We start from the raw sequence: 25582 nt of genomic DNA on the forward strand, positions 1-25582 counted from the left end.
GCGATCACGGTGGCTCGGTCGACTACGCCGGTTCGGTGAAAGAGCCATTTGAGCTTGTCAGTGGTAGGTGCAACTACCCCACCTACCCAGTTTTATTAAGGTTTTGCCATTGAGATTTTCTAAATCAACTATGGGTATTTAAACATGAAGAGAAACCTCATTTTTCACCTTTTGAGCATTTTATCAAACCCTAGAGCTTTACTCTTTGAAATCAAAAGGATTCTTCTTCAAAATCTCTTGAGCATTCAAACTTGCATTCATTTCTTGCCAAGAGGTTCTCCCTAAACTTTTAGTTTCAATCATTGAGAGGTTTGTGAGCTTTGAGAGTTGTATACGCCTACAAGAGGCTTGAGTGTGTTTCATTTTCTTTTATCCTTCTTTCATTTGTTGTTGAGATTGTAAAGAGGAGTTTCTTGCTTCAAGGTCGGAGTGCAACGAAGAAAAATGTCCTTGGAGGGGGACTTGTAATATGAGGGTGTGTTCCCTTGTTGAGGTGGCGAATATTGTATACGCTTTGTGAGACGGCGTCAAGGAGTCTCATCATAGTGGAGAAAAATCCCAAGGAAAGGCGAAGTACTTGGGTAGTGGAGTAGGTCAAGTTGTGACCGAACCACTATAAATCATTGTGTGGTCTCCTTACTCTTTCTCCTCTCTCTTGTGGTGTTGGTAATCTCTTTCCCTTCTATTTTGAATAAAACTTGAACAAGGGTTCGAACTAATTAGGATAATCTCACTTGCCCTAGCTTTTTAAATAGAAAAATTTGAAAACACCAGTTCACCCGCCCTCTTGGTTGTTGCCCTTTGGGATTTCAAACCCTAAATAGTGGTTGAAATTGGTTTTGCAAAATCCTAACAAAACCCTAAATAGTGGTTCACATTTGCAAAACCGTAACAAAACCCTTACATAGTAATTGAAATTAATTTTGCAAAACCCAAAAACAAATCCCTTAATAGCGGTTGAAATTTGGTTTGCAAAAAGTAATAATAAAATAATGGATGTAATTGATAGATGTGATTGAAAAGGAAGAGAGAGGTAAGTTTCAAAAAGTAATAATAAAATAATAGATGTGATTGAAAAAAGGTGAAGGGCATTTTCATCCTCCAAAATCCATGAAGAGTCAAAAGCACTCTTCTTTAGTTCTTTTCAAATCACCACTGCTTTCTTCATATTCGTGCAAAATAGTGCTTTTTTTTTTGTCATTTTTCCTAATTTAAAAGGGATAAATTAAGGGGGAGCTATTTGGCTAAAGAAAATATTTGTGTGTGTGTGTTGGGGAGGGGTCGGGGCTTATATTGGAAAATCATCTTGTGTTTGCCATCATAAAAGGGGGGCTTATATTGGAGAATCATCTTGTGTTTTGCCATCATAAAAAAAATAAAGAGATTGTTAGCCCGAGGGTTCAACCTTGGTCACTCATGTAATTCATGTTTTGATGACAACATATCGAATACCATATTGTATAATACTTGATGTGGTAATGTATGAATGTCTTAAAAGAATGCTCTTCTAGGAGCAAAGCAAAGTACGTTGGAACATGGATCGAGCTGATGCATTGAAGAATCTAAGTAAAGAGAGAGGATTTATGGAGCATGAAGACAGATTGAAAACCTACTTGAGCATTAAAGATTGAAGGGCCTGAAGAACTGATATATTTGGATTGTAAACTAACATATTCAAGACCTAGTGAGTAATTGCACTTTGAGTCACATCATGACATCAACCCTTCTTGTTCTAGACTAATCATCATCGGAGCTCCAAACTATGTGCCGGTTGTGATCAGTTACATAATGAGGTATTCACACGGGGAAAGAGAAATCGGAGTTCTATTTTTTTAGCCAAAAAATAAAAGAAAGGTAGTTTAGTAGATCATAAAATACCCCAATCTCATGAAAAATTACCAAAATATCCATATCCCGTAGAAAATGACAAAAACACCCTTATCTCATATAAAATTACAAAAATACCCATATCGCGTGAACAATGACAAAAATACCCATACCTTATATAAAATGACAAATTACCCCTATCTCATACAAATTGCCAAAATACACATATTTATTAGAATATGACAATGTACCCCTGTCGCATAAAAATGACAAAATTACCTATATCTCATGGAAAATGATTAATACGGTCAATCTCCTAGAAAATTAAAATCGCCCTATCTCTCGGAAATAACAAAAATGACACTAACTTGCATAAAATGACAAAAATAACCATATCTCTTAGAAAATGACAATTGTACGCATCTCATAGAAACTAGGGGTGCAACTCGGGTAGGGTTGGGTCGGGTTGAGGCCAACCCAAACCCGACTCGAACAAACATTTACTCAACCCGAACTCGAACAACCATTTACTCAACCCGAACCCGAACCCGACCCGACCCGAGCAACCCCTTTTTCCAACCCAACCCGAGATTTTAAGCTTAGAAAATCAAAAAATTATAAAAATGCCGGGTTTCACTCAGGTCGGGTTGCCTAAGCCCTCAACCTGAACCCAACCCGAACTCAACCTAACCCGGCTTTTTTTTGGGTTGAACCCGACCCGAGTTGCACCCCTAATAGAAACTAACCAATGTAGCATTATCTCTTATAAACTTATATAGGGGTATTTTACCATTTTCTATGAGAAATATGTATTCTGTCATTTTCCATGAGATATGGTTATTTGGTCATTTTTTATTAGAAAGGGATATGTTGGTTATTTTCTTAGATATTGGTATTCTATAATTTTCAATGTGATAGCGGCATTTTGTCATTTTTATGAGATAGGGGCTGTTTTGCTATTTTTTATAGAATTTTTATCATTTTCTATGATATAGGGATATTTTGCTTATTTTGCATAAATATTGGTGTTTTTGTTATTTTGCGTGAGATATGAGCACTGATCATTTCTTGGAGAGGTGTACTTTGGTAATTTTTTTAGATCTAGATGTTGATGCTGTGGCCATGGGACATGGGACATGTAGCTTTTTTATCTTTTCTATGAGAAAGGTATAGTTTGGCTATTTTGTATGAGATAAGGTATAGTTTGGCTATTTTGTATGAGATAAAGATTATCTGGAGAAAATGCGTTGACCCAAACATCTTAGAAGGACAAGTGACAAGCACGAACCAATTGGCCCTACATATCTCCATAAGGTCAATGACCAATGAGCGTCCTCAAGGAGGTGTTGAATCTGTTGATTACCAGCCTCGAAGAATAAAAAAGAGGGTGTTTGGCCACTAACAGAAAAGAACAGAAGAAACAGGACATGTGAAGGTATTCCATGAACATTCAGACCAATATATCCTCACAAAGGCGGAGTCACAATGCTCATTTATTGTAAAAAGAAATGGTCATAGGAACATATGAAAAAGATCTTCTATGAGATTTTTCTGTAAATATTATCTGCAGTAAATTGCTAGCTCCAGAACTAATTCAAGGTATGGCTTTGTATGGTTCACATCAGCGACTTTCGCTAAGCAATTTTTGCAGTCGGCCACTTTTGAGAGCTTTCAGTGTATCTAGAGAGTATAAAATAAAGACAGATTAGAAATGTAACAAAATTGGGAACAAAAGTTTCTGCTAATTTATGGTTCAGAATAGGAAATAAGAAATAAAGGAGCTGAGTAAGAGTACCAACCATCAGATCCACCAATATGCTTGCCATTGACAAAAACTTGAGGCACAGTGCGTTGGCCAACTAGATCTAGAAGAACATTCTGAATTTCGGACCCATCATCTGTGTTCCAAAACAACATAATTTCATGTCACCAAAAGCACATTCAATTGGCATAGCATCATCTCTAAGTAACAATTACTACTTTCTCATGTAGTAATGTGAGTGTACATGTGTGCTACAAGACCTTGAAATGAAAAAATTAACCGATAATTTTGGAAATCTCATTACTGACTGGGGAATTGACTGGTAAAAAACGCAGGACTTTGGTCATGGGTTCCTGAAGCACATCATGATTTTCAGCAGATTGCAGAATTCCACTCTCTGATGCCCAGCAAACCAAAGGCAGTAAGAGCAATCATGCAAGTTATGGGACATACATAATTATGGTAGTGTTTTTGTTGTTGATTGAAAGACGAGAATAAGTGAAGCTTTATAGAAAGTAATTCATGAGTGCATGCGTGCATATAACTACGTTCTTTAAATAATTAAAGATAATAGGTACCTCGAAGGTCAATCTCCACAACAAAAGGCTTCTGAGATAGTTTGCTGAACACACGCTTAGCACGTATGGAATACCTAGTAACACGAAGATAGAAAGTTAAAACAACATACATGCCTAGTTTACACATTCTAAAAATTGCTGAACGTATATAAATAATTGGAGCAACAGCAGAAACCAAGGGATACAATCATAATTGCAAACTGATAAAAAAAAAGTGGGGTTCAATAGAATGACACTACATCTTATGTGACCTTCAAAAGTTGCTGTATCGAAAATATACTCAAAGCCGCCATGCAAAACCTCTTATATACTCGAAGCCATGGTTCACTCATCCAGAAAATTGTGGCAAAAAAATGGCATACAAAATTAAACAGCGTATCAGGCCAACACCATGAAGTCTACAATGGTGGAGGCTCTCTCAATGCACTCCTGCCGCAAAGGAATACGAATCTGTAAGGCTCACAGAAGAGCAAAGTTGAGGAAGCTGGCAGCTTCTGCTGCTGAAATGTCAATGCAATAAAGTGGCCACCAATTGGACCAATCATTTGTAACATATATTACCAGATGTAGGGTATGGCAGCATATAGGGTTCTTTTATCCTTTCACCTTCAACTTAAGCCTGCCACAAGTTTCTAATATTAGGATTTGGGGAAGTGGGTCTAGGTTGGACTGAGTAGGATGCAAAGTCTATTTTGGCTAATAAAAAGAATGATGGAAGGGAAGACATGGGCAACTATAATTCTACGGTCTGAAATTCATGGTTGAAGTTAAAAATTAGTGAGATTCTTTGGGTAGTGTAGTTTACTCTCAAAAGCTAATTTTGAGGATAGACTATTATTTCTTATATTAGACATATGAAAAACTGTTATTTTGGCATTAATCTATTCAGTGTCATGATTACCATGGTACTAGCATTCTTGGCCAATGCTATGCATGGGTGTAAAATAATGGGCCGCACCACATCAATACATGAGGTGTAACATGGTGGGCTCCACCCTATGCGGGCTTGGGTAGAGATCGTAGGACCCACCACATCAAAAAATGAGGTAAATTCATGGGCCCCAGGGTTTGAGTGGAGTTGGTAGGACCCATCATATCAAAACATGGTGTAAAGTGGTGGGCCCCACACTAATGCATGAATTTGGGTGGAGATGGTAGGCCCACTTATGGGTGTAAAATGGTGGGGCTCATCATATGCATGGGTTGGGTAGAGATGGTGGGCCTTACCATATCAAGAGGTGCAAAATGGTGGGCCCCACACTTGCTATGCATGGGTGTAAAATGATGGGCCTCACCTTATTAAAAAATCGAAAAATGATGGGCCCCACTTGTGCATGCTATGCATAATGTATAAAAAAATTCACCACAGAAAATTCAAGTAAAATTTTTCCACAGAAAAAGTCTTTCTATAAAAGTGTCATAGAAAGAAAGCGAATGACAAAGGAAAGAAACATTTTTGGTATATATAATAGATGATGATTTAAGTGTCATATTAGACGTTGACATAAGGTTCCTTAAGTAACATTGTAGGAACATCATGCCTGGTAATAAGAAATTCATGGCAGGAGACATGATGTTTTAGTTTGAGGGAAACCTGAAATGATTCTAAGCAGAGAATGAAGACAGGGAATCTCATTTTGACACAGCTAACACGTGTTGGTATGAGATAGAGTGACTCTTCTCAATCAATGAGTAATGGATCCTAAGCAGACATGAGAGTACAAAATAGGTTTACACACTGAGCGAGGTCATTGGTTGCAGAAAACCCATTAGATTAATCATTGTCCTATTGTAACCGTTGTTCTATTACAGGATATTGTTACTATCAAGACCTGAAGGGTCCATATTATTTCGTATATTGTTCGGGTAAAATTGATATTACCAAATAAAGTTTCCTGTACCCAGTGGGCTATGCACAGGAAAGTTGGGTTGCACACAGAGTATGGCGATGCAGGGCGATCGAAGGAATGACTAATGCTTTGCTCTGATACAAAATCTGATGCACTGCTGATGTCGCTCTGATACTAAATCTGAGGCATGACGATCGAAGGAAGAACTAATACTTCGCTCTGATACTAAACTAGAGTAGGACAAATGATGTAGGGCCGGGAAGAGAAATAGAAGAAAGGGGAGAGAAATAGAAGAAAGAGGAGAAGAGGAGAAGAGGAGAGGAGGAGAGGAGAAAAGAAGAATAGGGGAAGAAGCGAATATTAAAGGGGAGAAATCTCAATCAATTCAATTAATCATCCAACACTTAATCCCTAATACATAAGGACTATATATAGGCAATGAAAGTAAAATTCCATAGAAATAAATAAAAGCCCTAAACACTAAAAAGCATGAAAATAAAATCCTACAACTAAATAACATGGAAATAATATCCTAGAAACAAAATAACATGTAAATAGATCCTAATGGGCAAATATGCCTCTTAATGGGCCTAGAACTCGCCCTCGAGTTCTAGTCCGCCTGGATCAAATATGTAAACGATCTACTAAAGCAGCAGGAGTCGTGATCCGTCAGAGGCACTCCTGATGTCTAATGCTCGTGACAACAATGAGAATCAACTGAAATCCTGGTGGAGCGAGAGGGAAGAAATCACCCATGTATAATCATAAGAATATAAACCACTCTGGAGAAGTAAACTGGCTGGGAAGGTAGCAGCATACTCCTCCTGGATCGGCATGGTAGCTATGGGCAGTACCAATTCATGAGCATCCTCTAAAAGGTCAACATCCGTTGGTATCTCATCAGGCCCAGTGAAATCAGCAATAAAATCATCTGTTGGGACCGTATCTCGCTCATGGCTGTCGTCTGGTGTGCTGAAATCCTCTATCTGAATATCCACGGAGACTCAACACTGGCATTATGCTCCCGTCATGAAGTAGAAGAGATATCCTCAGCGTAATGCTCAATCTCTCCATGCTCTGATAATGCCTCATTAGTCACTGGACTCTGTGGTTCTATACCTTCCATCTTTGATTATGTATCTTCCATCATGGACTTTGTATCTGACATAATCACGGGCTCAACGTCGGTAACGATCTCGTCAACAGTAGCATCCAGATCCTCAATAGTGTTCGCAACTTCCTTCTCCCCTTCTTGAGAAATAATATCAACAAGTGGTAGGGGAGAAGAAGTAGCTAAGTGGCTTTGCAAATCCCACTCATGTAAGTGATGCTCTTGATATCTGTTGGCTGCTTCAATTTCGGCTTCTTGTGCACGACAGGCTGCGGCTTTTCGTTCACGGCAAGCTGCCTCCTCACGTACCAACCTCTGCTCGAACCGATAAAGAGCCACTGACGCATAAGCTCTCATAAACTCATAATGGACCTCCTTCCATCGACGGAATGGAGGTTCGCCTAAGTTACGGCGCTCCATCACCATGTGTATCCAGAACAATTAGGATTGTTATCACGGCCGCTCGGTGGTCATAGGCATAGTATTCATAATCTGCAATTCTGCATCCATAGCATAAATCCACAGTAGAAATGCATCCTCATAATAGCTATAGTACCCATCAAAATATGGAACAAATGGTGGAGCAATTGAGATCGGTGTCGAAAAATGAAATCAACGGTCTGATCTATCTGTCATGTCAAATGGAACACAATGCGTTTTGCGTATCTCAGATCAGATGGCTCGGATTAGCGGTCAGACTAAAATGGACGGACGACAAAAGCTGGTTGAAGTAGTACTTGCGCTAACTCCTGGCTGCTGAGAGTGGGCTGGATAGACTCCTAAAATCGTCACGACCCACTTTTGTGTTGATGACGCGGTCAAATTCCAAGCGGAAATTGCCCGAATGAAGAGAGAAAGTGTATAGAGAGAAGGTGGAGAGAGAGACAGCCTACCTTTTTTTGGCCCAAAAACAGACAGATGTTAAGATCAAGATGGGGTGCTAAGGAGGAAAAAGTGGGGCGATTATAGGTACTTTTAGGATAGGGTGTGGTCCAAGGGTAGAATGGGAGGCAGAAACCCTAGGGAGGGAGGCGAATCTCTCTCTCTCTCTCTCTCTCTCTCTCTCTCTCTCTCTCTCTCTCTCGTTGAAGCCAGAAACAGCAAGGGCATGGCTCTTCCGTGGAGGCCAGATCTGGGGTCTTGGGGGCCGGATCTGGAGCCGTGGAGGTCGTGGAGGCTGTGAGGCCAAATCTGGAGCCATCGAAAACCATGGAGGTTGTGGGAGGCGGTGGAAGGCCTGTGGGTTGCCAGATCTGGAGCCGTGGAAGGCCAGCTAAAAGGCTGTGGTAGGCCGTGGGTTGTTGGACCTGGAGGCCGTGGAGGCTGTGAGTTGCAGGATTTAACAATGGGGTCGCCGAATCTGGTTGTAGGAGGCCGTAGTTTTCGGATTCAAGATCGTGGGAGGTGGCCTGAGGTTGGGCTTGGTGGTTAGTGGTAATGGAGGTTGCTGGATTCTGACTTCTTCTTTGGGGTTAGTGAAAGTAGGAAATGGAGGGGTTGAAGGAAGAGGGGTCCGCCAGAGCTGGGTGGTGGTGCGAGGAGGAGGCCGTCGGAGATCGAGTAGTGAAGATGGGTTGTTGATCGAGGTGCGAGGATGAGGCTACTGTTGAATGTTGAAGAAGATGGTGGTGGCGGCTGAGATTCCTCCGTGGAGATGGATGGTTTTTATCGAGGAGATATAGGAGGGATTGGAGGTGGTGACCGTGGAGAAGGAGGTGGTGGTCGGTGGGGAGGTTTGCCGAAGTAAACCACCGGCTCAACCTTTTCCTCTCTCTCTCTCTCTCTCTCTCTCTCTCTCTCTCTCTCTCTCTCTCTCTCTGTGATAATGCAGTCGAAGAAGAAGGCCTGGCGTATGATAGAATAATGGCTATTGTGCACTATTAGGGGCACACAATGCTCTGGTTCTTCGAGCGGGATTTCTGAAAATCGAATTCACCAGCTGGAATGAGGTGGAGAAGTCTGGGTGGCATGGCAGACACGTATTTTGATTTGGTGGAGCCCACAAATATGGCACTTTTTGTTGGATTCGATTCAAGCTACTGGATAATGTAATGGTGAATGGGGATGGGTAGCATATAACAGATATGTAAGCTAATTCTACTGTATATAGGGGGCGGTACTGTTGTAGCATGTTAGGGGACAACTTGTCCCTTATTTGGCACGTTTTGGAATAATAATGTCAATTTAAAAAAAAAAGGGTAGAATGGGGGGGAAGAATAAAAGTGTCTTCTTTTTCTTTGAAAGTGGTCATGTGACCACTTATGAGAAAAAGAGGGGGGGTGTCCATGGCAAAAAGGGGGTTTGAAATTGTGTGGAGAGAAATGAGTGGGGGTGCCCAAGGTGAAAAGTGGGGTAACTTTTTCTCTTTTTAACCCTTTTACCTATTAACCTGATGTCACAGGTTACTACATGGTAAGTTAAGGTATTATGAATATCAAAGAGTAAGTAAAGTATACCTGTGACTGCGAGTCAACAGGTAATGTAATTTAACTAAGGCAACTTGCCTTCTATCTCAAGGACACTTTGTTGGAGAAGATGATGTGCGGGGTTATCGGCCGAGAAGAAGGAACAGCAGCTCCTTGGACTTGGACAGCGACGAGGAGATGCAAAGGCGCGGTGGTCGTAATCTCAGTTGCAGATCGGGGGGAAGAGAGTTAGGGTTAGGGTTAGGGCTAGGGAAATTGTGGCTATCAGGTTAGGGATGATGGGTGTGGGGTAAGGGAAAAGGTTGGGACTGTTGTGGCCTGATAATTGGTGGTTTTCTGGGTTGAATAAGGGATTTGTTGGGTTTTTTTTTTTTTTTTTTTGCGGGGGTGTTGGGTGGGGTGGGGGGGGTGGGGGACAGCAAGGGTGCAACTTGGGTTTAGGTCTGGGCAGCAAGGGCGCATGGGTTGGGTGTTAGGTTTCAGGTGTAAACAGAGGAGGAGGAGGACAAAGGACAAGGATAGGTTTGGGTTCAAGAAGCAAAAATTGAGGCTCTTATCAAACATCGGCCCCAACAACTTATTGTCGTTTATAGCTGTGAATTACACCGTTTCTAATAAAGACCACTCACTTGAAGGAAAGGCCAGCTCCTTACTCATTTATTTTACAAATGCTTTCCCATTAACTGCTTACCCAGCTTGTATGTACATAGTACGCTATGCGTTCCAAGTGGAGTTAATGCTATATCTCATCCTTTCCTCAGTGGTGATTATCTCTAAACAAGATACCGATTCAAGCCCCTTGTATAGGTTGGGCGAGTGTCACGATCAAGATTCCTCGAAAGAAGCATGAGCTGAGCGTCTGAAAGCAGACACCCTATCTTTCCGACAAGAGTTGAAAATCTCCTAATAGGGTAACGGGAAGTGATCATAGGATCTATGGACTTCGGCACTTTTTCGCACCCTCTTTTCCTGGTTTGCTGGCCTTGTTTAAGCTGAAATTTTGAGGAAATAGATGTAACTAGGTCCCTAATTTCCGAAATTACATCCACTATCACCTATGGACCTGCTGATTTGTTGCTAACCTAAGATTTCCGAAACGACATCCTCTATCACCTATGGACCTACCGATTTGTTGCTAACCCAAGATAAAGCATGCATTCGATAGTAGTAGTCTTCCATTTGAGTACCGGAATAAACAGTGATATACTCAAAGAAATACATAGGTTTTTAATCAATAAAAACATAGATAGGCATTTTTTATCACAATATTTGTCATTTCTTATATATAATTTATTTTTTATGATTTTACATTTGTAATTTTTTTATCTTTTTATACCAAGCTCACAGATTCCTGAGAACAGTATTAAACTATTAACCATCAAGTTTGTGAAAGCTCCACCTCCACAACCCTAAAGAGTGTACCAAGGCCAACTTTAATGGATGTAGAAAGCATCAAGAACGCAAAGAACGATCAAATGAAAATGTTCGAGGAATGGCAAGATAGCTTCATCAGAACATATGAAAATGATAAAGGATAAGTTCCACCAGCACATGCAGGCCCAATGGGGGATAAATATGCGATATGGGTAACAATGAGCCTTGTGGCATGGCTTAAAGCTACTAGCTAAGTTACCTCATATGAAGATTTGGATTGAAGGAGGGGTATATTGTTGCAATCTAGTGGTTGATGAAAGAATGTCCTCCACCATGGAGGTCTGCCTCTTTATAAAGATGAAGCAGCCCTTGGCAAAATATGAGATTGACCAAATTTCCCATATACAATGAAAGCAACACAAACACGAATAGTTTGGAAATTTCAGCATTAGTTGTAGCACTCTCCCATATCGTGTTAAATGTACAAGTTTTCTTTTCTCGATATACAAAACTCCCTTTGCAAGTTTGTATTCAATTAAAAAAATAAATTTCACTTCAAATAATCATAGCATTGCTTGTAAGGGGATATTGTTATTCGAAACTGTTGGATATCTGTGTGTTTCTATGTATGTATGTCATAAGGGCATAGTAGTCTTTTCCTCTTTCCCATCTTATATATACTTGAGTGAAGGGGAGAGACCTTAACTCATTCTATTCTCTCACTTTGGTTCTTCTCCAACATGGTATCAGAGCTTTAGGGTTTTTGTGCCCTAGGGACCAAATTGGAGATTCTTGTTCTTCTTCTTCTTCTTCTTCTTCTTCTTCTCCACTCTCTCCACCCAACCCTATGACCTAAACTCATTTCCCATTCTTCTTCTTCTTCCCTCTTCTTCTCTCTTTTCTTCTTCAGAAACCGTGGAAGATGCCTTTCATAAGGCACTAGAAATCGAGAGATATCTTAGATTCCACAACCTAAGGGGAGTCGCTTCTCAGGTAGAGAGACGCAGCCCTCTAGATTCAATTCGTCTCAAAGACCTAGTGGAGTTAATCAGTCAGGTCCAACTACCTTTAGGAATAACAGCAGCGTCTCCACAGGTACTAACAACCCTAGTCAGGCAGTTAGCACTAATAGGAATAGGGTACCCACGCCTCCTAATTCACGTCAGTCCCAGTCGGGTCCTGAGTGCTTCAACTGCCATGGTAAGGGTCAAATAGTGTCCCGTTGTCCACACCGCACCTTGGCCATTGGTGAGGAACAAGATGATCAATTTGAGGGTTAAGATGAAGAGCAAGACATCGAGTCGTGTCCTCCTGTAGATTCTGCAGAGGAAGATGACCTCAATGGAACACATGATGGCCTGCGCATTAGTGTAGTGCGGTGCATTTTTTCCACGCCTGCAGAAAAAGAGAATTGGCAACGCACTAACATTTTTCACACTTATCTTGAATGCGAAGGCAAAGTGTGTAAGATTGTCATTGACGGTGGGAGTTCAATGAATGTTGTCTCCCACGCGGGTGTAAGCCTGAATGAAACTCAAACTCGAACCACACTCGCAACCGTATAAGGTCGCATGGGTCGACAAGACATCCCTCCCTGTCTCACAGAGGTGTCTTGTCCCCATCCAAATGGGCGATTACTCTGATAGGATCTGCTGTGATGTCCTACCCATGGATGTTGCCCACATCTTATTTGGCCGCCCATGGATCCATGATCTGGATGTTGTTCATTACGGGCACGAATATACACATGTTTTTAAGCATGGTGGTAAAACAATTAGGGTGAAACTGGCACGTCCTACAGATAAAGATATTGGTTCCAATCCTAGTTCCTCATCAAAGCCAACCAAGCAAAAGAGTCTCCACATTCTGAATCGAAGAATTTGAAGGAGCCAGACAAAGAGACAGGACATATGTTGGCATTAGTAAATGAAGGAGCTCTTCAGCTCTCATCGGAGCAGATCGTTAACCTCCCACCTGAGGTCACTCAGTTATTACAGAAATTTAATGATGTGATTCCTGATGAGCTCCCTGCAGAATTACCACCAATGAGGGATGTTCAGCATGCGATTGACTTGATCCCAAGATCCCAATTGCCTAACCTTCCACACTACCGCATGAATCCTCTTGAACGGACCGAGTTGCACCGACAGGTCCAGGAATTATTAGAGCGGGGTGTGATCCGAGACAGCCTTAGCCCTTGCGCTGTACCTGCGCTGCTAACACCTAAGAAAGATGGGTCATGGAGAATGTGCATTGACAGTCGCGCCATAAATAAGATTCCAGTCAAGTACAGGTTTCCGATACCCCGTCTTGAAGATATGTTAGATCTCTTAGCAGGATCTTGCTGGTACAGTAAAATCGACTTACGAAGTGGGTACCACAAGATAAGGATTTGTCCAGGTGATGAATGGAAAACTGCCTTTAAAACTCCAGACAAATTGTACAAATGCTTAGTCATACCCTTCGGTTTATCTAGCGCTCCAAGTACATTCATGAGGGTCATGACTCAAATACTACGTTCGTTTTTAGGCAAATTTGTTGTGGTCTACTTTGACGATATATTGATCTTTAGTCGATCGAAAGGAGTACATCTGGATCACATTAGGCAAGTTCTTGAGGTTCTTCGAACAGCAAAATTTTATGCAAATCTCAAGAAATGCTCATTTATGTAAACCCAGGTTATCTTTCTCGGTTTTATTGTCTCGGCACAGGGTGTTTCTGCAAACCCTGAGAAGGTAAGAGCGATTAATGAGTGGCCGATCCCTAAGACTGAAATGACCCAAACTTACTGTAATTTTATGGCCCTTTTCACCCACATTGTTAACTACAAATAGGGGATGCACATTCACACACACATTTAAACAAACACCTTAAGTGCACCAACTCGTAGGGGGCTGTTTTGTAATTCTTTTTCTGTCAAACACCAATAATGACTTTACAAAGAGAATAGAGCTATGCTCTCATAATATGGAAGATTGGGAAGGTTCCAATCACCAATTACAAACTGGAAAACAAAAAAACAACATTTGGTATTGGAATGGAGGTTGAAGATGGGAAGCTTGGTTGGGCATTCTCATCAATGGTTGTGGAAGATGGAGATCTCCAAGGGCACACTACCTGTCGGACAGAGGAGGGAAGATAGATGGGGTGCTCACTGCACCGGCCAGTTGGAAGACTCACTGTCTTCAAAACTGGTTGGCTTCACTAGCCAAGGAGGGAAACTTTTATTTGTTATATCTTTCCTTTTCTTTTATTCTCATTCCACATTCTCCATTTAAACACCAAAGAGTTGGGTGCCAGTACCAATTCTGTTTAAGGCAAAATCAGCCCCAAAATGCCCATCTCATAGCCTCCTTTAAAGGCCTTCCCCAATTCCATCGTTGAGTGCATATAAAGAATGAGAGGGTGCTCATATCATTTCTGCCCCCTTAGCAAATAGTTCACAATATGGCCACCCAATGACCCATTTGACCATTGGATGGCCCCACGGTCGATGCCCAAACACAAAAGAAGGCCCCACATGGCCCTAACCCACAAAATTAGGCACCATAGTCTATGCTCCTAGAAGGGGACATGACAAATCTCCCCCTCTTGAATTGCTTGCCCTCGAGCAATGCAAGTGTGGCTGCTGATATAGAATGCTCTCCCTTTCCCGTGTGGCATCCTTCGTCGGTAAATTATGCCACTTCACCAAGTATTTTGTGATGGTGCGGCTCCTCAACCTTCTTTGTCGCATGTCAAGAACGGCTTCGGGGTTGAGTGCGACCTTTCCCTCATCATCAAGAGGGGGCAGAGTAAGAGAGGGGTGAATGTTCTGCCCAATGGCACCCTTCAAACATGACACATGGAAGATGGGGGTGGATTCGACCACCCTCTGGAAGATCCAAACGATACGCTACACTACCCACCTTAGAAGCCACCTGATACGGACCATAGAAGCGAGGTTGAAGCTTATGAGCCCCCTTCTTCTTCGGCACCTACTTTTCATGATTTAAGGTGGGCATATTGAAGAAAATTGTAGAAGTAAACAGTTACTTGGGGGTAGTTAAGAATTCATAGAGAACTAGTGGTTGTAGCATTATGGGCGATGGATGGACAACACCAAACAACGTGCCCTAATTAACTTTTTGGTGAACTGTCCTAAAGGAGTAGTTTTCCTAAAATCCATTAATACATCTGGCGTAGTGAAGAATGCTGATGCGATGTTCGCAATTTTTGATGAGATTGTTTTGCAAGTAGGTCCGGAAAATGTAGTGCGGTTTATAACTGATAGTGAGCCAAGTTATAAAGCTGCTGGGAAGAAATTAAAAATCGAATATGGGACCTTCTTCTGGACCCCGTGTGCAGCCCATTGTTTAGACCTGATCTTAGAGCACCTGAGCAAACCAGGTATGTTTCCTCTAATAAGAAGCACAATTGACAAGGCTCAAAAGGTTACGAGGTTTATCTACAACCACGCAGCCCTACTAAACTTGATGAGATAAAAATTCACAGGTGGGAGGGACTTGTGTCGTCCTACGTGGACCAGATTTGCTACAAATTTATTAGCATACAGAGTCGGGTGCTTCATAGGAAAGCCCTACAACAGATGTTTGTGTCTGATGAGTATGCTGCTCGTATGTATGTCTGACACCTATTGAGTGGAGAGATAGTTACTACAGTGTTGGACAAAGAATTTTGGATCAATTGTAAGCATATTTTAAACATCAGCGAGCCACTGGTGAGGGTGCTGCGTTTGGTAGACCGGCAAGACAAACTGGCGATGGGTTAATATTTTGCTTTAATATTCTGAGGAGCCATCATTTACTAAACAAAAATTGGTACTCAGCATTCATCTTTGGGTTAATCATAGCATTGTACAATTGGTTGGTGATGACTGAAAATAGAAATGTTTCTCAGCAGCAAGGTTTTAAATTTCGGTTTCTGTGTTGGTTTCGGTCACCACCGAAACCGAAACATTTCGGTTTCAGGCCGAAATCATGTAAAAATTAGATTATGAATTCGTTTTTTTTTTAATTTCAACAGAAATTTCGACTATTTCAGTGGAAATTTTGGCTATTTCAGTGAATATTTCATAAATTTCGGTGGGAATTATAACATTTCAGTGGACTTTTTTAAAATTTCAGTAGATCTATTTAAAATTTCAGTGGAAATTTTGTAGAAAGGGTAAAAACGAAATTTCAACCGAAATTCAGGTGACATTTCGGTGCAATTTCACCGAAATCTTATAAAGAAACGACTTAATGAAAATTTCATTTCAGTCGCGGCCGGAACGAAACGTTTCGGCCGAAATTTAAAACCATGCTCAGCAGCCCCTTTCAGACATGCAGTGGCTGCAACCCTTTTGACATATGCACAGAATATGCCCCATGAGTTTGTCATTAAATTTTTTTTGTTATGTGATTCTCTTAAAATGCATCACCATCTCTGCTTAGGTTGTTGATGGCCAGCCTAATAATAGTAGAAACTGTTATGGTCCCAAGTGGGGGCTTACCTAGGTATAGGAGTTGGTGGGACCCAACCTCATATGGGACATGTTTAAAAGGCTTAGCATAATGTGTTCCATCAACTCTAGAGATTTTGGCGTATTGGTTAGGTACCTAGCATTTGTTATCACAGCAGACACCATGTCACATTTTTGAGTCACAGAAAGGGTGACCTGTGGACAGGACAAATTGGAAAGGGCTATCTAGTAGAAAAGGCAAGAGTAAAATCCACCACAAAGTGGGACATCGAGGACAACGAATGGGAAAGCGTGGTGGAATGTTAGGGTCCTAAGTGGGTGCCAGCCTAAGTATGGGACTAGGTGGGACCCATCCTAGTATGGGATAGGTTTAAAGGGCCTAGCCTAAAGTGTTCCATCAGCTCTCTAATACCAATGTTAGGTACCTAACCACCTACAGTGCTTCGATACCAAATGACTATATCGAAGCACAGTAGGTTCCCTTGAATATTTAAGTAGCCTTTGCAGTAAATAAAGTTTTCCCCTTCATCCATCAACCCACCAATGACCATTGGTCTACTGTCAAATGGATTCTCTGCATTCTTAAGGAGACAAATTCCAATGGTCTTTACATTTGACGATCAAGATCATTTCATCTCACTGCCTTCTCAAATGTAGGTTGGGCAGGATGCCCTGATGACCACAGATCTATGGGTGTATATTACATATTCTTCGGCGACAATCTTTTCTCCCTAGTTTCCTTTTAAGTAACAAATTGTTGCAAGATCAAGTACTTAATTTAATATAACTAGTCCGGTTTCCTTTGACCAAGGAACCTATGTTTCTAATTTCTCTGCAAGGAGCCATGCTTTCTCTGATCTGTCTAGGCGTTTGGTTTTTGAAGAGGTTGATGATCCTACCCACTCGATGTTTCAATTGGTGGATGGGGAGGCCCTGGATAACTTTGATATCAGCAAGGAGGTGTTGGAGATTCCTAACTCAATCAGGCGTTCGATAGTATATGATCCCCCTAATATGATCCAGAGTCTTGATTGTTCGGAGATGTCCATTATTCCTTATTCGGTTATTTCAGGAGGCGTAATTGGATCACCTAAGGACAAGATTTGCAATATGGAGGCTGACACTGTAGAGATCTTGGTTAACCACACGGCTATGCTAAGTAAGAAGCTTGGTTTCATATATCCAGGCTTGGAAGGAGACTTTAGGCAAATGATTAGAGAGGCGGAGTACCGTGATCAAAGTCACGGCAAAGTATCGGGGGTTCAATCTTCAGGAACCCTTAACAGAAAGGATAGGGAGTTAAAAAGGTTGAAATCTGCTGTCAACTATGAAGGATTCTCGTCTGGCAAAGCCAAGTTGGAGGGTAATTCTGAGCGGAAGAAGCCTCATAGAAAGGGAGGGAGGTTCTCTAAAAATGGTGTTAGATGAAGATTTTGTCTTGGAACATTAATGGTTTTGGGTCGCTAGAGAAGAAGGTGCATCTAAAAGATATGGTGGTTAATCAAAAGCCAGATGTTGTTTGTATCCAAGAAACAAAATTAGGTTCCAATGATAGAAGGATGGTAAGGAGTGTGGGAGGCTGCGCAAATTGGGATTTCTCCTGTATCGAGTCTATTGGGGCTTCTAGGGGTATTTTTATTATGTGGGATGGTTCTAAATGGTAAAGCTCGGAGGTTCTGAAAGGCAAATTTACTCTGTCTGTTTTATTTCGAAAAGTAGAGGATGCTTCTTTGTGGTTTTTTTCCGGAGTTTATGGGCCTCTCGCTGGGGGTGAGAAAAAACTTTTGTGGGAGGAGCTGGAGAGGGTAAGGGGTTCTCGGTCTGATCCTTGGTGTATTGGAGGTGACTTTAATGAAATTAGAATGGTCAATGAGCGTTTAAGGTGTAGGAGATCCAATTTGAATATGTGGTTGTTCGCTGATTTTATTGTTAAGCATAGCCTTATTGATTTGCCTCTATCGGGTGGTAGATTCACTTGGAATAGAGGGGAGAGCCATGGTCGCATTGATCGTTTTCTCATTTGTCCTAGCTGGTTGAATTTGGTTCTCGAGGTTTTTCAACGGATTATTCCTCGTTCTGTTTCGGATCATTGCCCGCTGCTGTTGGATCCGCGACAGGAGTCATGGGGTCCTAAGCCATTCAGATTTGAGAATGTTTGGCTTTTGGAACCTAACATGGAGCACGGGTTGGGTGAGTGGTGGTCTTCCCTTTCAGTGCAAGGTCAAGCTGATGTCATTATTGGTATGAAGTTAAGGTATGTGAAGGCAAAACTAAAGATGTGGGTAGAGGAGACTAAAGTGGCTAAGATGGCTAGAAGGAGGTGGCTGGAAAATTTCATGAGGGAGGTTGAATTGGAGGTTGAGGTTGGTTTGGCTTCCGAGGTTGATAGAGTGAAATTGGGTTGTGCTAAAGAAGAACATAAAGGTATTTTATTGAGGGAGGAGATGGCATGGAAACAGAGGTCACGAGAGGGACAGGAATTCTGCATATTTTCATGCCATGGCAAGTGCCCGTCACAAGTGTAACAGGATTTCTGTTCTTAATGTGGATGGAAGGATGCTTGAAGACAAGGAAAGTATTACTAAAGCTATCATTGAATTCTATGAGTCATTGTATTCTTTGGAGGATGTTCCTCGCCCTATTCTAGAGGGGGTGATGTTTAAGGTGCCTTCTCTTGATGAAAGGTATTCTTTAGAGGTTCCTTTCGATGAGGATGAAGTTAAAAAAGCAGTGTTCTCGATGAGTAAGGATAAAGCTACCGGTCCTGATGGGTTCTGTTTAGCCTTTTTTCAAGCATGCTGAGAGTTTGTTAAAAAGGACATTATGTTCTTCTTTCAGGCTTTCTTTAATGGTTCGCTGATGGATCATAGTACTGGTTCCACATTCATTTCCCTTCTTTCTAAAATTAAGGGAGCTGTGAAGGTGACGGATTTTAGACCTATCAGTTTGATGGGTTGCCTTTATAAAGTGCTTACGAAGGTTTTGGCTGAGCCAATCAAGGTGGTGATGCCTTCTGTCACCTCTGAGGTCAAAGTGCCTTTGTGTCTAAGAGGCAGATTCTTGATTGTGTTCTTATTGCGAATGAAGCTATTGATTCTCAAAGGCGGTCTGGCTCTGGAGGAGTTATTTGCAAGTTGGATATGGAAAAAGCTTATGAGAGAGTGGACTGGAGTAGTTTGGACTATATTATGGGGCTGATGGGCTTTGGGGACCGATGGAGGGGATAGATTCGAAGGTGCGTTGAATCAGCCTATTTTTCTGTGTTGATCAATGGATCTCCTAAGGGTTTCTTTAAGTCCTCAAGGGGGCTGAGGCAAGGGGATCCTCTCTCCCCTTTCTTGTTCGTTATAGTAGCTGAGACATTGACCAAGCTTATGGTTTCTGGAAGTGGGATTGGGCTGTTTCGGGGCTTTGAAGTGGGGAGGGATAAGGTGGAGGTGTCCCATTTGCAATTTGCTGACGACACCCTGCTTTTCTGCTGTCCGGATGAGGCATCTATCTTGAACATGAAGGCAACTTTGAGATGTTATGAACTGTTCTCTGGCCAGAAGATTAACTTCCATAAATCGTGTATGTGTGCTATCAATTTGCCTTTGGACCAAGCTTCCTGTTTTACGTCAATTCTTGGGTGCAAGTTGGATTCCTTACCTTCAAAATATCTGGGTCTACCTCTTGGGGTTGGTGGACCTGGAAAAATCTTATGGGACCCGGTGGTGGAGAGAATTGAAAGGAGACTGGATACTTGGAAGAGTAATTTAATTTCAAAAGGTGGGAAATTGGTGCATGTGAAGGCGGTTTTGGCCAATATTCCCACGTATTTCCTTTCTCTCTTCAAATGCCCAGTAAGTGTGGGCTTGAGGATTGAACAAATCCAGCATAGATTTCTTTGAGGTGGTTCCGGGGATTCTGCGGGTATACCCCGTGTAAAATGGGCGGAGGTCTGCTATCCTTTTAAAAATGAGGGGTTGGGGATTCGAAAAATTAAAGAATTTAACCAGGCTCTTCTTGGAAAATGGCTTTGGAGGTTTGGTATCGAGAAAGATCTGTTCTGGGTTAAAGTGATTAGTAGCAAGTACGGTTCTAAGGTTGGTAAGTGGGATTCAGGGGATTTGTTTTCTTTTAAAGGGTTAACTGTTTGGCAGGATATTATGAAAATTTTGCCTAAATTTGTTAAGTACCAGATTCAAGATTTACTCAGGGGATCGAGTTAGCTTTTGGTTGGACGCCTGGTGCGTTTATGAGCCTTTGAGTTTACTGTTTCCGGAATTATGTAGGGTGGCTCTTAATACGGAGGTTCTGGTCAAAGATTGCTTTGTGCGGGAGAATGGGAGAGTGGTGTGGATGCCAGCCTTCCGCAGAAATTTCTTCGAGAGAGAGTTGGAGGCTCTGACTCATCTATTCCAAACCATAGAGTCGTGTTATTTAAAGAGATCTGGGGCTGATATGAGAATTTGGCTATGGGACAAGTCCGGTTTCTTTTCTTTTAAGTTTTTTTATTCACACCTTCTTATTTGTCCTAATCCTTCTATCTTGGCCAAGGTTTGGAAATCTCTTTGTCCCCCTAGGGTTTGTTTTTTTGGATGGGCGGTATGTAGGGATAGGATTCAAACCATTATCTTCCTTAGGAGAAGGGAAATGATGCTGATTGATCATTGCCCTTTATGCCTTTTGGACGGAGAATCGGCTAGTCACCTTTTTATGCATTGCAGTTTTGCTCGATCTGTGTGGAGTCTCATTTTGGCTAGATTCGGTTTGAGCTGGGTATTTCTCTCCTCAATTTTGGATTTACTTGAAGCTTGGGAAGAAGTGCCGTGGAAAAAAAATGGAGAATTTTGTGGCATGTGTTTGTTTTCTACGTTTTGGGAGATCTTGAAGGAAATGAATGCTAGAGTTTTTGAAAGTGTTCACGAGCCTGAACATCGAGTTTATGTTAATATTATTGCCTCTGTTATTGCTAGGGTCAAGTGTTTACCCTCTTTTCAGTTTGTGTCCGCCTACGATTTATGGGAAGGCTGGAGTATCATCTGCTTGGAGAAGTCATCTTGTCACAAGGTGGTGCAAAAGTGGATCCCACCTCCATCTGGTTGTCTAAAAGTTAACTTTGATAGGTCTAGCTTCGGAAATCCAGGTCCGGCGGGTATTGGTGGCCTGTGCTGCAATTCTTTCGGTACATCTCTTTGGGCTTTTTCAGGTCCTCTTGGTGTATGCGATTCCAATGAAGCTGAGGCTAGAGCTGCTTATGAGGGTATCAAGCATTTGGATAGGGGGGTCCTGGATATATCCATTGTGGAGGGAGATTCTTTAAATGTTATTAGATGGCTTCGGGGATCTACTAAGCCCCCATGGAGATTTTGATCTATGTTCGATGAGATTGATGACATTGTTGGTGGGTCATCCATTGCCTTCAGCACGTGCGCAGATCAGCAAACGGTGAAGCAGATTGTTTCGCTAGGGAGGGTGTTGAGAGGGAGGAGCTGGAATTCTTTAATTTCCACCCTCCTCGAGGGTGTTTGTATTTTTTGCTTTTCTGTTGCTTTTTCTTTTCTCCTTGTTCCTCTCTTTGGGTTACCTCCTTGGTCCTCCCTTTTAATATATTCGATTGCCTTTCAAAAAAAATATAAATAGTTAGCTAATGTTGCTATCGAATTGACATGTGCTCAATCTCTTCTCCAAGACCTTAGCATCTTCCTATCTTCAATGCCAGTGCTATGGTTTATGAAAAGACATTTGTGTATACTGGTAAGTATTTTACCTTTCAAAAAAAATGCCAGTGCTATGGTGTGACAATTTGAGTGTTACCTATCTCACAGCAAACCCAATTTTCCATGCTTGGACGAAATACATCAAGGTTGGTTTTCACTTTTTCTGTAACAACGGTGAAAAGGCTCTCCACCTGTAGATATCCATCTTATCCCTGTTGTTAGTCATAGAATCAGATTTGATCATGTAATCTATGGCAAATCATATGTGTAATCTACAAAAAATCATATATAAACTTCTAAATACAATTAGCTAGCTCCTCATACGAACACAAGTGAGAGATATATTTGTTCCTTGTTGGCTTGTGTTTTCTACTCCATATATGGTAATATAGTTTTTGTTCTAGGGTGAAAATCAATGCACCTAAAACCTGTCCCATAACAGGTTTAGGTCCCACCAAGTCCTAAACCTATGCAAGGGTTAGGACCGTAACATTCCACCATGCTTCCACATCCACCGTAATTGGCAGCACACTCTGTGGCAGCTTTTACTCTTGCCTTTTTTCAGGTAGCCCTTTCCACTATGGTAACTTCACTTTGACGGCCTTCACTCTGGCCTTTTTACCATGTGGCCCTTTCCAGGTAGTCTCCTCCACTGTCCCTTTCATCACTCCAACAAGTGAAGTGGTGGCTACTCTGATACCAAATGATATGTACCTAACCAATATGCCAAAATCCCCAAAGCTGATGGAACATGTTAGGCTAGGCCTTTTAAACCTGTCTCATACTAGGTTGGGTCCCACCTAGTCCCATACCTAGGCAGGCCCCGCTTAGGACTGTAAAATTCCACCATGCTTCCGCATCTGCGGTCCTCGACAACCCACTATGTGGCTGCTTTTATTCAGACCTTTTTCCTTGGTAGACCTTTCCATAGGTTGCCTCTTCTGCATCAGCCCACTATGTGGTAACTTCACTCTGACGGCTTTCACTCTGGCTTTTTTTTAAACCAAATAGCCCTTTCCAGGTACTCGAACACGTGACATTGTACCTCCAGTGATGCCAAATGTTGGATACCGAACCAATACACCAAATGCTCTAGAGCTGATAAAAAGCATTAGGATAAGTCCTTTAAATATCTCTCATACCAAGTTGGGTCCCTCTTAGTACCATACCTTGGTAGACCCCCACTTAGGACCAGAACAAAAACAGATCCCAAACACAACTTACATAAGGAAGTGCAATGTATTAAAATTTGCATGGCAAGATACTTCCGATTCCTTTTTAATGTGCGCCCAATTTATCCAAAGTACATCCTTCTACATTACAAGTAACATGTGTATCAACATATGTTTGAAAAACGTTCCCAGTCTATATGAATTGTGCTCTTATCCAATGTTACCATAATATATCTATCAATTGTTCAAAAAAAAATTTACTTTTGTTCTGTTTTCAAACAATCACATGACGCATGGATACCTATCCAATTTTTCAGCACCCATTATTTCTCGAACAAAAAACCCTAGATCCCCATTTCTGTAATTTGAGACATCGACTAAGACTATCGAACTAACAAATTTGGATTCACATAAAATAAAGCAAAGCATCAATATATCAAATCAGAGGGAATTTGACGAAAGGGAAGAAAAAACTACAAGAGATGAGAAGGATCTAGATTTATAAAAGAAAAAGGAGCGAAAAGGAGGGAGAGGAGACTTACGGGCAGTAGGATTTGGAGAAGATGGCGATCTTGTTGGAGTAGACCACGTTCTGCACGAAGGCAGAGGCCGATTTGAAGGCACGAGCATTGTCTGGACCACAAACAAGCAGAATACCAAGAAGAAAAAGGAGACCTTGACGACTGGTCATCTGTCTCCTGATTTCTGATTTCTGATTTCTCTTGCAGGAAGGAGTGCACATGAAGAGATGAAAACCTGGAATGTGGGAAACGCTTTTCTAATCTTTTTCCCTGGTTCGGATTGTGATTACTGATTAACAGATTTTTTATATGGTATGCGAGCGTATAGTCCAGTACTATATCAACAAGCACTGTATAGCACCCCCAACCCTAGTATGATGTAAACCGTTCATTGTTGGGCCACGACGGTAAATTGGTTATGCCCAAAAAATTATTTTTTTCGGACGATCCTAACCCTCCGATCTATGGAGATTCCCATAATGTGCAGTCCCTATACAGTTGATGATGCCAAAATCCGATTCTAGGATGAACAGTTAGTAGAGCTCCAATCGGTGATAAACATGCGCTCACAGAGAAAGCGTTAGGGGTCCTGGAGTTGTGGCTCCGGGAGACCACTCCGACGCTCAAGTCAGAAATCGGCACTAAAGAAGAACAAAGATAGAGGTTGAAGACGAATTGTAACTCCTGATCGAGATTGTAGAATACGTACAATTGAGCGTGGGGGTCTTATTTGTAGAGAAAGAGTCCACAACTGTTTAGGGAACTTGACTCAATAGGATTCTTTCCTTATCGGGCGATTTCATTAGGAGATAAGTACCAGGTTTCTTTATTGGACTCGGTTTCTATTTTGGGCGAGCGATATTATTTTAGAGCTTCCTTCCTTAGGTAGGACTTTCTGTCGGTGACGCTTTCCTCATCGGAGATGTTGCTATTCCTGAGACAAAGGAGATTCTTTCGAGATCTTCGTCTAATGGGAGATTCACTTCATTTCGATCTTGGGATGATGCCACGTGTCGTCATTGAGGGAGGTACCGATGTTACCCCCAACATATTGCCCTCCACTCTCCCGAGTCATTTCATGGGGCGGAAGAGTTATCTTCAGCCTTTATCAGTCACTCGGTACTGAGCGAGATGATGGGTCGTTCGGTCTGTAGTCTCCGAGAGATAACTGATGTCACAAGGCGAGAAAATTAGAGGTTTAAATGGTGAGGAGCCAAAACGTGTCGCGACCTTGGGAACACAAAACGACAGTTAAGGAAATGATGGCGGGTGATGGGAAAGGGCACCCTCATAATGAGGCGCCGGACCCGTAACATACCCCGTGGCGGCACGTGTCCAGAAGGCGGCGATTCCTAAACGTCATGATTATCCCGCTCAGTTTTCTCTCTCACGTTTTTGCATCCCTATTTAAAGAGGTTGGGGCATATCATTTTCGTCTTCATTCTTTCCATCCTTTGTTTTTCTCTTGCCATTTTCATCTCCTTTTCCAAGCCTTGCCTTTCCTTGTTTACCATCATGACTCAAGGATCCAATTCTCCCAATTGACCAACGAGCAACATTCCGGTCATCGAGGTGGGTTCTCCATCTAATGAAGTATAGGATTGTGACGAGTACGTAGGAGAACCGGTGGCCAAACGGACCAGAGGAGCGAAGAAGGAGGTGCTCCTGCAGACACCCCCATTTTGCTACTCTTTAAAAATTGAAAGGTTTGATTGGTCTGTTAAATCCCAAGTCAGTCTTCTGCATTATGCTAAGCATTCTCGCATTTTAGGGGGAATTTCATATCATTAAAGTG

General features: G+C 41.8%; 1 protein-coding gene across 1 annotated transcript; it reads right to left on the reverse strand.

The window, feature by feature from the left end:
- Positions 1 to 3241: 3241 nt before the first annotated feature.
- Positions 3242 to 24103, reverse strand: LOC143855142 (monothiol glutaredoxin-S6-like). The gene is made up of 4 exons (XM_077365354.1): positions 23809 to 24103; positions 4168 to 4241; positions 3627 to 3725; positions 3242 to 3507 (listed from the first exon to the last, which is right to left on the reverse strand). The coding sequence occupies exons 1-4, from the start codon at positions 24006 to 24008 to the stop codon at positions 3449 to 3451; spliced, it is 432 nt and encodes a 143-aa protein (XP_077221469.1). The 5' UTR covers positions 24009 to 24103; the 3' UTR covers positions 3242 to 3448.
- Between the last annotated feature and the right edge of the window lie 1479 nt (positions 24104 to 25582).

Source organism: Tasmannia lanceolata, unplaced genomic scaffold (assembly GCF_043159265.1).
Source record: "Tasmannia lanceolata isolate RefF3 unplaced genomic scaffold, GAP_Taslan_0.1 ptg000020l, whole genome shotgun sequence".
Lineage (NCBI taxonomy): Eukaryota > Viridiplantae > Streptophyta > Magnoliopsida > Canellales > Winteraceae > Tasmannia > Tasmannia lanceolata.